The 12,637-nt window shown below is 40.8% G+C and overlaps 1 protein-coding gene across 5 annotated transcripts in view; it reads right to left on the bottom strand.

The window, feature by feature from the left end:
* CD226 (CD226 molecule) overlaps window positions 1-12,637 on the bottom strand; it is a 144,192-nt gene that overhangs the window by 30,602 nt on the left and 100,953 nt on the right. For 4 of the 5 annotated variants that reach the window (XM_063795848.1, XM_016933865.4, XM_063795849.1 and 1 more), the window contains exon 5: window positions 2,951-3,053. The exons of the other annotated variant lie outside the window; for it this stretch is intronic. In XM_063795848.1, the coding sequence (XP_063651918.1) occupies window positions 2,951-3,053 (103 nt within the window). The remainder of the gene's footprint in view (window positions 1-2,950; window positions 3,054-12,637) is intronic. 5 annotated transcript variants of the gene reach the window in all.

The following is a 12,637-nucleotide window of genomic DNA, read 5'->3' on the forward strand; positions in this document are numbered from 1 at the left end:
CTAACATTTTTCTCCCTAAATATTAAATTTCTTCCTACACTCAGGTGCACATCTATAGAACACAGTTTGGCTCCTTTTTTTTTTTTTTTGGAGACAGAGTCTTACTCTGTTACCCAGGCTGGAGTACAGTGGTGCAATCTTGGCTCACTGCAACCTCCATCTCCCGGGTTCAAGTGATTCTCCTGTCTCAGCCTCCTGAGTAGCTGAGACTACAGGCGCCCACCACCACGCCCAGCCAATTTTTGCAGTTTTAGTAGAGATGGGGTTTCACCATGTTGGCCAGGCTGGTCTCGAACTCCTGACCTCAAATGATCCACCCACCTCATCCTCCCAAAGTGCTGGGATTACAGGCGTGAGCCACCATGCCTGGCCATATTTTGGCTCCTTTCACACTTGCCAATGCGAGGCTCTTTCCCTAGCCATGGTCACTTAGTCGTGTTACTGTTGCTATCTCTGCATGAAAACAGCACAAACCAGGAGCAGAGAAGCTGCTGCCAATCCCTCCAACACACAGGCTACCAGGCACTGAGTGTGAAGTATTCAGTTTTGTTCAGGGACACTGTCTGATTTATGTTGGCTCCTATCCAAGTCAATACATCTGAAGCTGCAGGATTATTTTAAACAGTCAGTAAAACGGAGTTCAGAAGGTCATTGTTGGAGCCCTTGGGTCATCTTTTGAAGCATTTCTATTGGAAGTAACAACCACAAACTGATACTAGTGACAAGGCAGAAGGAACAAGTGCTTTTCCCTTGTGGTGTGCATCCATGATTACAAATTCAAGTCCACTAATCTCCTTTTATCACATTTAACCAAGTGGGACAATGTATTCTACCGTTCAATTTAGCTATTCATGTAAAAGTAATGCATAATGCATTTTCATGAAGCAAAATTTTTCATGAAGCAAAATCTATCATGTCCGACATCTGTGACCCTGTGGAGGTTTGTCACCACTCGCTGTCTCTTAGTCACATTTGCCCGGTTCCCATGTGCTCCTTCTGCCATCTCTGCCCCCAGGATGTTCCCCATTGCCAAGGTGAAAAAGTGGAAGAGTCCGTGGTGCTACTAACACCTCGGTTCCTTACTTCAATTTGCTAATTTCTGTTCAGGGAAAGACTTAAGGGCAGTCCGTGATGGGGAAAAAGGTGAAATGACCTGACCTCCTGTTTCAGTTTAATTAGACAAATGTTTATTGAGCATTCATTATTTGGACAGATTAGTGCTAAATGCTATCAAATGCTAAAAAATGAATAAAACACAAACTCTGCCATTATGAATAGAAGGGATGGCAAGCATGAAAGTGATTAAAATACAAAGCAGGATGTGAGGAGTAGCAGAGACGTACACGATGATTCCAGATGGTGACATCATGTCTATTTGCGGGGATGGAGAACAGTACAGAGCTCACAGAGGGGACAGGTGTTTCACACCTTGAATGATACATAGGAATGCAGCCAAAGGTGGGGAAACAGCACTTTGGTAGCAAACCAGATGGGGAGAGCAATGGGTGTGCTTCAGTTTCCACAAAATTTATCAACATCCGGGAGATTAAATAAAGTAGAAAGTATGAATAAAAATTAGGCTTCAGTCAGAATATAGGGCAACTTCAATGACAGGGTTAATGAGTTTTAACATTATTCTGGTAGGAGTGGGAAGATAATCAAAGATATTGAACAAGAAGATGACATGCCAACCCAGCTTTCAGAAGAAGACCCAGGGAAACTGGATGGGTTAGAGAAAGAGGCTATAGCTGAGAGCAGGCTGGAGACGTTACCAAAATCAGGGAGCAGTGATGACAGCTGCTAAAGAGCCAGAGGTTAAGGATGAAGAGACAAGATGGAGAGACACTGGAAATCCTATTAATAAGGGGGGTGTGTGTGTGTGTGTGTGTGTGTGTGGTGCATTTGGTAACATTACTGAAGGAGAGGAGTGCAGATGGACATATTCACCTACCCAGCAAACATATATTAAGTATCTATGATATGCCAGACATGAAAAATATAGACCTCAAAAGTGTGGTCCCTTCCTCCCCTAAGAAGATAACACTTTAGCTGTAATACATTATAAGGAATAATTTCAACCTGCTATGATTACAGCAGATATGTAACAAATACCTACACAAGTGAGCTGATAAGCACAGGAGAACTAGAAGGGGAAGAAAAACTCAGCCAAGAATATCCTAGAAAATTCCCAACTGTGCTACAATACAGTAAAAGGTTTTTTTTAATTTTTAACTTTTGTTATTGACAGGGTCTTGCTATGTTGCCCAGGCTGGACTCGAACTCTTGGACTCAAGCAATCCTCCAGCCTCAGCCTCCTGAGTAGCTGGAACTTCAGGCACATATCACTGTGACCAGCCAATAAAAGATTTTAAAAAATTTAGTATAGGCCAAATGGCTCCCTGCTGTCTCTAAGGCAGCACCCTCCAATTCCTTCTTCTCAGTAATTTTAAGCACCTAGATTTCTTGGTTCTGAGAATATACAACTATTTGAAATTATGCTGTTTGCTTATTGGGATGTGAGCTTCATTATGTCTTGTTCACTGCTGTGCACGATAAATATTTGATGAATGAATAAATGAAGGCTTTATCACTGTTAAACCTTGTTCTTCCCCTTCTCAGAATCTGTATCCATCTCGCGCTGTGTCATACACGCACACACACCACCCCCTCGCTGTCAGCTTTTTCCTTGGAGGAGGAAGACAGGGCAGGATAAAGAGCAGAGGCATCAGGCAGAATATAAAAGGGGCAGACCACCAGCTTCTACCAATTCTTAAATGAACTATTCCAGCTCTCCCTGTAACATTACCACAGCTACTTCTCCTCCTTTGTGTTAGAACAGTACTCACAAAAATATATATGTGAATGCTGAGACAGCTTGACAAATTACTGGGTTATTAATAGAGAACCTCTAACATGCTGAATAAGATTCAGGATAAGTTGCACTACTCACCTGTTAAGGAAAATGACAATGATGGTGGTAATTGAGATAACAAACAACAACAATAAAACTGTCCCTCCAGCCACAAAGAGGGTATATTGGTTATCGGTTTTACCTAGGAGAAAAAAAAAAATATTGTAGGAATTAGGAATTCAGCCAAAGGCAGTAAAAAGTAAGGCAGGAAAATAAAGAAAAGATACATTAATTATTGAGTAACAAAAACAAAGAATCCAACAAAAAAATAGAATGAGTTACAGGAAAAAGAGAATTTTTCTTTTAGAGTCTCCTAAATATTTCTAACTCCTAATAGATTTTTATTTGTTTTTTGATTAAGCTGAGTTTTACACATTAAGAAGAAAAAATATATAAAAAGCATGCGTTTGCCAAAGACCTCATTCAAATAAGCTGCCAATCATATACACAAAACCTTTTGTAGAAAAAAAAACTATTAAAATAGGAAATAGGCCAGGTGTAGTGGCTCAGGCCTGTAATCACAGAGTTTTAGGAGAGGGGATCACTTGAGGCCAGGAGTTCAAGACCAGCATGGGCAACATGGTGAAACCCCGTCTCTACTAAAAACACAAAAAGTTATCCCAGTGTGGTGGTGCATGCCTATAATCCCAGCTACTCATTAGGCTGAGGCACGAGACTCATTTGAACCCCAGAGGCGGAGCTTGCAGTGAGCCCGGATCTTGCCACTGCACTCCAGCCTGGGCAACAGAGAGAGACTCTATGTAAAAATAAATAAAATAGTAAATAAACAAAGATTATCTTTTATGCCTGATATATTAAGTACATTCAACATACAACAGAATATAACTTTGATGTTTATAAGTATAATTTAAGAAAAATAGATATTTTCTATTCAATTTGGTAATGATACAAAAAATCAGAAAAAAAAAAATGTTACTCCAACTCAATGTCTGAAAGTTTACCATGGTCCAGTAATCTGAAATTCTCATCCTAAATCTTTCACAATTCAACTGACCGACTCCAGCAAATTCCTTACTGTGTATGTGTCTCTTCATTTGTCAACTGATGGCAATGGCAGCAGCCCTAATTACATCACAGAATTGTGATGAGACTGTCATGAGTCAATATTCACAACAACAATCAACTGCGATTAGAGAAATGTCCCCTCTGGAGTGTGAGCCCAGTGAGGTCAGAGAACATTTTATCTTTTTGTTACATCCTCCTGCCCACAACACACCTCTCACCCCCCAACCCACAGAGCATGTTGTGAGTGCCTCCCACAGAGAAGAATCCCATCAACATCTGCTGCTGGGAATAGGACTGAATTGAAACCCAATGGTCTTCATTGCTGTCTCTCTTCGGGAAAGCGAACCTGTCAATCACCCCACCATTAGGATGATGCCAGGCTCTGAGAGGGCAGCACAATTTCCCTTCCTCCTGAAATCAAAGCTTGAATGTTTGTACTGTGACACCCCGGCTGTCTGGAATCCTATTGCAGCCTGAAAACCATGACTTTCAACCAATTCTTCCCCATCATTTCCTCAGATAATTTCTTCTCACTTTATCCACTATGTAGCTGCATTTTTTTCATAAGAACTCAAAGTATAGACCCACTTATTCTTTCACAAACTTTACTGCAAAGAGAAACTAAGACAAATAAGCAAACATTTTATTTCTAAACGTTTTAGACCTAGATTCCACAAATAAGTGAAGTCATACAAAATTTTTTCTTTTTGTGTCTGGCTTATTTCACTTTTCATAATGTCCTCAAGGTTTATCCACCTTGTCACACATGATATGATTTCCTTCTTTTTTAAAGGGTTAATAGTACCACATTGTGTCTATGTACCACATTTTCTTTATCTATTCATCTGTTGATGGACACCTAGGTTGCATCCACATCTTGACTACTGTAGACAATGATGCAATACATACACGGTGCAGGTATTTCTTCAAGATACTGACCTCATTTCCTTTGTATATAATACCCATCAGATTGCTGGTTCATATGATAGTTTTATTTATTTAATTTTAATTTTATTTTATTTTTGAGACAGAGTTTCGCTCTTGTCACCCAGGCTGGAGTGCAGTGGCACAATCTCAGCTCGCTGCAAGCTCCACTTCCCAGGTTCAAGCAATTCTCCTGCCTCAGCCTTCAAGTAGCTGGGATTACAGGCACCTGCCACCACACCCAGCTAATTTTTGTATTTTTAGTAGAGATGGGGTTTCACCCTGTTGGCCAGGCTGGTCTCGAACTCCTGACCTCAGGTGATCCATCTGCCTCGGCCTCCCAAAGTGCTGGGATTATAGGCATGAGCCACCGCACCTGGCCTATTTTTAATTTCTTGAGGAACCTACTACCTGTACCAATAACGAGTGTACCCATTTACATTCCCGCCAACAGTGTACAAGGGTTGCCTTTTCTCCACATCCTCACCAACACTTGCTATCTCTTGTCTTTTTGATAACAGCCATTCTAATAGGTGTGAGGTGAGAGCTCACTGGGGTTTTGATTTGCATTTCCCTGATGACTAGTAATGTTGAGGAGCTTTCCATATACCTATTGGCCAGTGTTATGTCTTCTTTGGAAAAATGTCTGGTTTTGCCCACTTTTTAATTGGGTTGCTCTTTTGCTGTGAAATCCTGCCATTTGCGACAGCATGGATGAATTTGGAGGACATTATGTAAGTGAAATAAGCCAGACATAGAAAGACAAATACTGTATAATCTCACCTGTATGTGGAATCTAAAAAAGTCAAACTTATAGAAGCAGGGAATAGAACAGTGGTTGCCAGGAGGTGGGAGTGCAGAAGATAGGGAGACGTTGGCTAAAGGGTACCAACTTTTGGTTATAATGGGGACCTATTATACAGTATGGATGGTGATACATGAGTTAATTAATTGTGGTGATTACTACACCATGTTTATATACATCAAATAATCACATTGTATGCCCTGAATACATTCAATCTTTATTTGACAGTTAATTATTTTTAAAAAAATTTAAAGCAATTGTTTTCTTTGGGCTTTTTTATATTTTCCAAATTTTCTAGACGATGTGTTCATTTTGTGATCAGGCAAATACAGTACCAAAAAAATAAAGATCTGCAGGCTTAAAAAAGAATATTTTATCAAATCTTAGTGGTTAAAGTACAGGATGTAGAAATCTTTTCTTTAGAAATAGACTCAGAATACTTAACAATTAAGATGGCTTTCTTTATGAAGGTCTAATTTATATGAATTTAACAGTATAATCCACTTGAAAGTACGACCACTTGTGACACACTGTTCAATTATAAATCCAAATTTCAGATGCATTGTTTCATAGGAAATATGTTACCTATTTGTAACCTGTTTTTAGAAATGTTTGGCCTCTTGGATCAGATCCATTTATTCACTCAGTCTTTAAACACAAAGTATTTCAAGGTGTACTGTATGCCTGGTACTATAGACAAAGTGGTAGGTAAAAACAAGTTTGACACCTGTGTAGAAAAAACTCTCAAATTGTGTTTTTCCTCTGCTCTCACACTACCACAGCAATCGTCAACAGACTTCTGTGACCAAAGGTGTGGGTGGTTTTCCCCCACAGTAACAGGCACCAGCTGTGTCCGCCAATTCAATTCTGACACAATCTACCCAAGGACAGTATCAGATCCCACAGGTTGGGGGCTCAGTCCCAAAGACATGGCACCCCCTCCTCCATTGCCAACCCTGCCCTTCAGACACCAATTGCAAGTCCAGGCCTCTAGAACTTTTTTTTGAGACGGAGTCTCACTCTGTCACCCAGACTGGAGTACAATGGCAGGATCTCAGCTCACTGCAATCTCCGCCTCCCACGTTCAAGTGATTCTCCTGCCTCAGCCTCCCGAGTAGCTGGGATTACAGGCACCCGCCACTACGTCCAGCTAATTTTTGTATTTTTAGTAGAGACGGGGTTTCACCATGTTAGTCAGGCTGGTCTCGAACTCCTCACCTAAGGTGATCCGCCCTCCTTGGCCTCCCAAAGTGCTGGGATTGCAGGCGTGAGCCACCGTGCCCAGTCCCAGGCCTCTAGAACTTCTGACCAATGGGCCTCAAGCTGGGGTTCCCAAGACCCCTTTTTCAGGTTTGGTTAATCTGGTGGAGCCAGTTATAGAGCTCAAGAAAACACATTTGTCAGTTTAATATCAAGGATATTGCAAGGGATACAGATGAAGAGATTGGTAAGGTGAGGCATGTGTAAAGGGGCACAGAGTTCCCATGCCCTCCCTGTCCACATCGCCCTCCAGGAGGCTCCACATGTTCAGCTCTCCAGAAACTCTCCAAACCCCATCCTCTTGGATTTTTATGGAGGCTTCATTACGTAGGTATGACTGACAACCTTGTAGAAATGGGATTGCGCAAAAAGCATATCATCTAAACCCAGCAAGTCCTGTCCAGACTTTAGGTATGGGGTGGGATCCTCTCTGGAATGAGGGTCTTTTGACCCACATTCAGATTAGAGTCTTACCTTGGTCAGGAGAAAGGACAGGAGAAGGTCAGAGAGAACTTCTGTTTCCTGAGGCCTGAAGTGCCCCAACATTATAACAAGGACCATGTGAATTTTGAGCCAGGACCCATGGATGAAAACCTATAGATCTGCATATCCTAATACCACAATACCTGATTTAGTGGAACAAATATTGTTTTGAAAAGTCCTAGACAGTTTAAAAATAGTTAGGGAAAAAGGATTTTTTCTTAAGAAATAAAGGTGAAATAAAGCATGGAGTCAGGTAGAGATTCAATCCAGAGACATTTCAATCTAGAGTGGCCCAGCCTGTAGCTGACATGGCTTCTCAGTCCATTCCCTGCCTTGCCTGCAGCTTCCACATGAATGACCACTGGCCCATACAGGGCTTGCACCTTGCTGGGCCCTGTATGGCTGGGGAAAATAAAAAGGAAAAGCAAATGGGTATGGATGCTTTGGGAGTTAATCAACAGTTCATAACATTTAGTTTTTAAAGTTTTGCTAATAGATCTCAGATTGAGTAATGTCAGCCCTGAAGCCCTTTTCTTTAAAAAGGAAGCCCTTTTCTTTAAAAAAGAAGAATTGTTTCCAGAAGCCATTTTTTTGCTAAATTTTTTCACTTATATCCCAATGCTGTGTTGATTCATAGGAGAAGTGTCTTGAACTGTAAAACCATTACTTTTCCTTACATCACAGAAGATAAATACAGTTAAAACAATTTAAAGCAAGTCAGTGAAATATATAAATGAATAATTTACTCCAGGATTGTGACCCTCTAGGCTAAGTTTCTGGCAATGACACGTATTTATAGCTGAGTTATAAACTCTTAGAAAAGGCTCATGATAGAAATATTGCCAGTCCCTTCCCTCAGAGTTCGGCAGGCAAGAGTGGCCATTAATGTCTATAGTTTATCCTCTATTAGGGTGGGGGTGGAGTTAGGGAGTGAAGAAAGCAAGTCACTTAGAACCTAAATAACTGGGCCAAAGAACATGCCAGGGAAAACCCGCAGGTCCTGACTCTCTAACATCAAGCGTTAGGCTGGAAACTGCAAATTAAAACCACAATGACAGACCACCTCACACCTTTTTGAATGGCTTTTCTCAAAAAGATGAAAGAAAACACGTGGTTTTCGCCGCCATCATGGTGTGTGTGGTTGACTCTGTTCCTCACCATGTCTTCTCCCAAGACTTTCAGGGTCAAGCAATTCCTGGCCAAGAAACAAAAGCAAAATCATCCCATTTTATCGGGGGAACCTGCCGCTGATAATTCAATGTAGGTTCTTTTCTATTTTCCCTAAGTGTTGGCCAGTCTGAGAAATAAAGGGAAAGAGTACAAAAGACAGAAATTTTAAAGCTGGGTGTCTAGGGGAGACATCACATGTCGGCAGGTTCCGTGATGCCTCCTGAGCCGTAAAACCAGCAAGTTTTTATTAGCAATTTTCAAAGGGGAGGGAGTGTATGAATAGGGTGCGGGTCACAGAGATCACATGCTTCAAGGGCAACAAAAGATCACAAGGCAAATGGAGGCAGAGCAAGATCACAGGACGGGGTGAAATTAAAATTGCTAATGAAGTTTCAGGAACACATTGTCACTGATAAACATCTTAACAGGGTTCAAGAGCACAGAACCAGTCTGACTAGAATTCGCCAGGCTGGAATTTCCTAATCCTAGCAAGCCTGGGGGTGCTGCAGGAGGCCAGGGCATGTTTCATCCCTTATCTGCAACTGCATAAGGCAGACACCCCCCTGAGAGGCCATTATAGAGGGACCCCCCCCCGGGAAAGCATTCTTTTCCCAGGGCTGTGAATTATTAATATTCCTTACTGGGGAAGGAATTCAGCGATATTTCTCTTACCCGTTTTTGATAATAAGAGAAATATGGCTCTGTCCTGCCTGGCCTACAGGCAGCCAGACTTTAAGGTTATCTCCCTTGTTCCCTGAAACTCACAGTTATCCTGTTCTTAAGGTGCCCAGATTTCATATTCTTCAAACACACATGCTTTACAAACAATTTGTGCAGTTAACACAACCATCACAGGGTCCTGAGGTGACGTACATCCTCAGCTTACGAAGATGATGGGATTAAGAGATTAAAGACAAGCATAGGAAATCACAAGAGTATTGATTGGGGAAGTGATAAATGTCCATGAAATCTTCACAATTTAAATTCTTCTGCCATGGCTTCAGCCAGTCCCTCCGTTCAGGCTCCCTGACTTCCCACAGCACCATTTCCCAGTGGATTCAGATGAAAGCTGGTAATAAAACCAGGTACAGCTCCAAAACGGAGCCATTGAAGAAGAACCAAGCTGGGTTTATACGGAATTGTACGTGAGATGGCACACAGGTTTACGCCGTGTCAAAGTCATGATCATGTCACCATATCAATCTGTGAATGTCACCACTATCTGGACAGTCGAACATGTTTTATTGGGAATATGTTTTTTCTCTTTGTTTATATGCTCTGCACTAGTAGGTAGGTTCAGTAATAAATATGTGAGAACTTTTGTTTCAGTAAAAGAAGAAAGAAAGAAAGGAAAGAGAGAGAGAGAAAGAGGAAAGGAAGGGAAGGGAAGGAAAGCAGGGGAGGAAGGAAGGAAGGAATGAAGGTAGGCTGGCAGGGAGGAGAAAGAAAGAGAAAGGAAGTAAGGAAGGCGGAAAGAAGGAAGGGAAGGGAAGCGAAAGGAAGGGAAGAGAAAGAAAGAAAGAAAGAAAGAAAGAAAGAAAGAAAGAAAGAAAGAAAGAAAGAAAGAAAGAAAGAGAGAAAGAAAAGAAAAGAAAGAAAGGAAGGAAGGAAGGAAGGAAGGGGAAAGAAAGAAAAGAAGGAGGGAAGTGAAGGGGAGAAAGAAGAAAGAGTTGGCAAGGGTATGGAGAAGAGAGAACCCTCGCACACTGTTGAAAGACAAATACCACATAATCTCACTTAAATATGGAACCTAAAAAAATTAATGTCTTAGAAGTAGAAAGTAGAATGATGGTTACCAGAGGCTGTGCAAGAGAATGGGGAGGGAGATAATGGGAGTTGTTGGTCAAAGAGTACAAAATTTCAGATACACGAGGGGAATAAGTCTTAAGATTTCTTTTTTTTTTTTTTTTTTGAGACAGAGTCTCGTTTTGTCACCCAGGCTGGAGTGCAGTGGCACCATCTCGGCTCACTGCAACCTCCGCCTCCTGGGTTCAAGCGATTCTCCTGCCTCAGCCCCCTGAGTAGCTGGGACTACAGGCGCCCGCCACAATGCCCAGCTAATTTTTGTATTTTAGTAGAGATGGGGTTTCACCATGTTGGCCATGCTGGTCTCGAACTCCTGACCTCAAGGGATCCAACTGCCTCGGTCTCCTAAAGTGCTGGAATTACAGGCGTGAACCACAGCACCTGGCCAAGTTTTAAGATTTATCATACAGCAGAGTCTCTATAGTCAATAATAATGTATACTTCAAAATAACTGAGTAAATTTCAAATGTCTCACAGTAGAAATCATAGGTAAATGAAGTGGTGGATATGTTAATTGGCTTGATTTAATCACTCTACATTGTATACATATGTCAAAATATCACAGCGTACCCCCAAAATATGCACAAATATTATTTGTCAACTAAAATTAACTTTTTTTAGATTTTAAGAAAATAAACTGAAATATTAGACCTTGTTTTGTGTACAGATGGACCATAGTGAGTGAGTTCACACAGAGCAGATGTGGGTGAGCTGACAGATTCTGCATTATCAGGTCATTCCAAGTTTTGACTTTCTATATAATGTAAACAAATATTCAACCTTTGTCCCACTTTAGACATTGGTTTATTGAAAACAGAGACTGAGGAGAAAAGCCTTGGGGCCTAGTCCTGTCTTCTAATTCTTTCCCCTGGAAGACTTCACATAGGACACTTAATGTTTTAAACAGTTTTTTTTTGGCAACTCCATAATGATGATAAAATTAACCACAAGGGTAGCTATGAGATTTAAATCAAGCATGTAGAGGTGGTTTCAACATTTTAAGCGCCAAACGATTTAAGTTATTAATCATGCATATTTAATATGCATTTATATTTTACGTAGACACATTCCAAATGAGGGTTAATCGGATAACTTGTTTCTATTTTTTTCATGTTGAGATGTCACACTGAAGTAGTCGTGTACAGCAGAGCATGCTTGCTCCTGCAGCTAGACTCGCCTTCCTGGGGAAGGGCACAGGTACTGTTGGTAAACATCTATACAATAACTGTTGCCTTGGCAGACCACCGGAAATAACAGTAGCACAAAGTGTGTTGAACTTTCCTGTATGCCTGAAACACGCATCACGTGGATATTGGTATGGTAATATTATTCCAAGTTTTCAAAGGTCAGCTTTCTTTGTCCAGATAAATCAGTTTTATACTCTGTATTTCAGAAACCTTTCCATGTTTTATAGCTAGAAGGTCCTAGAGTGTAAATTATTTTCAGAGAATTAAAGGGCCATGGCTTCAACCTCTAATCCTTCTTCTGAGTAAATAGCAACTACTTTTCCTCAAAATAAAAGTATTATCAGGTTTTAACTAAGAAACATAAGGCCCAGAGAATCTAAATAATTTTTCTGTCATTATAGAGCAAACCAGTGAGGGAAGCAAGCTTCCTAGCTGATGTAGAAATTTTGCTACAATTTGCCTCTCTTGATGGCAAATAATAGCAAAATTAGTATATCAGGTGGGAAACTTTCTTTATGTTGAAAATACTTGTCCCAAATGGTTTAAACACTTTAAAGGTTTATGTCAGTTGAGAAACATATACCCTAAGATAGCTTGTGTGTACGTTTTACCTACACAATATAGAATGACTGTATTAGCTACTTCTTCTGGTGCGATAATGTAGCATCATTCAGTACTGTGGGCCATAAGTTCTCTACAGTGATTGGTGTATGGCAAGGATATTTAAGTGAGCACGTGAGGACAAAGAGATGGGAACATCTTCAAATTGACACATTTATTGAGAAAAATGTTACGGCTGACTCCTTTGTATTAGATATCTCATATTTTTACCCAAATATTTCTGAGTCTTATACTTCTTGCACATTTACCTCAATTTTTATGAACATATTATTTAAAGAGACTATATAGATGCTCCAAAAGTCAGAATGTCAAGAGCTGCACATACCTTTCTCACTGTCTTAGTGAATTAGTGTGCAGAAAAGAGTTCATGTAGCAGGCTTGGATTCTGGGTGATCCTCCTGCCTCCGCCTCCCAAGTAGCTGGGACCACAGGCACATGCCACCA

This window comes from Pan troglodytes, chromosome 17 (assembly GCF_028858775.2).
Source record: "Pan troglodytes isolate AG18354 chromosome 17, NHGRI_mPanTro3-v2.0_pri, whole genome shotgun sequence".
NCBI lineage: Eukaryota > Metazoa > Chordata > Mammalia > Primates > Hominidae > Pan > Pan troglodytes.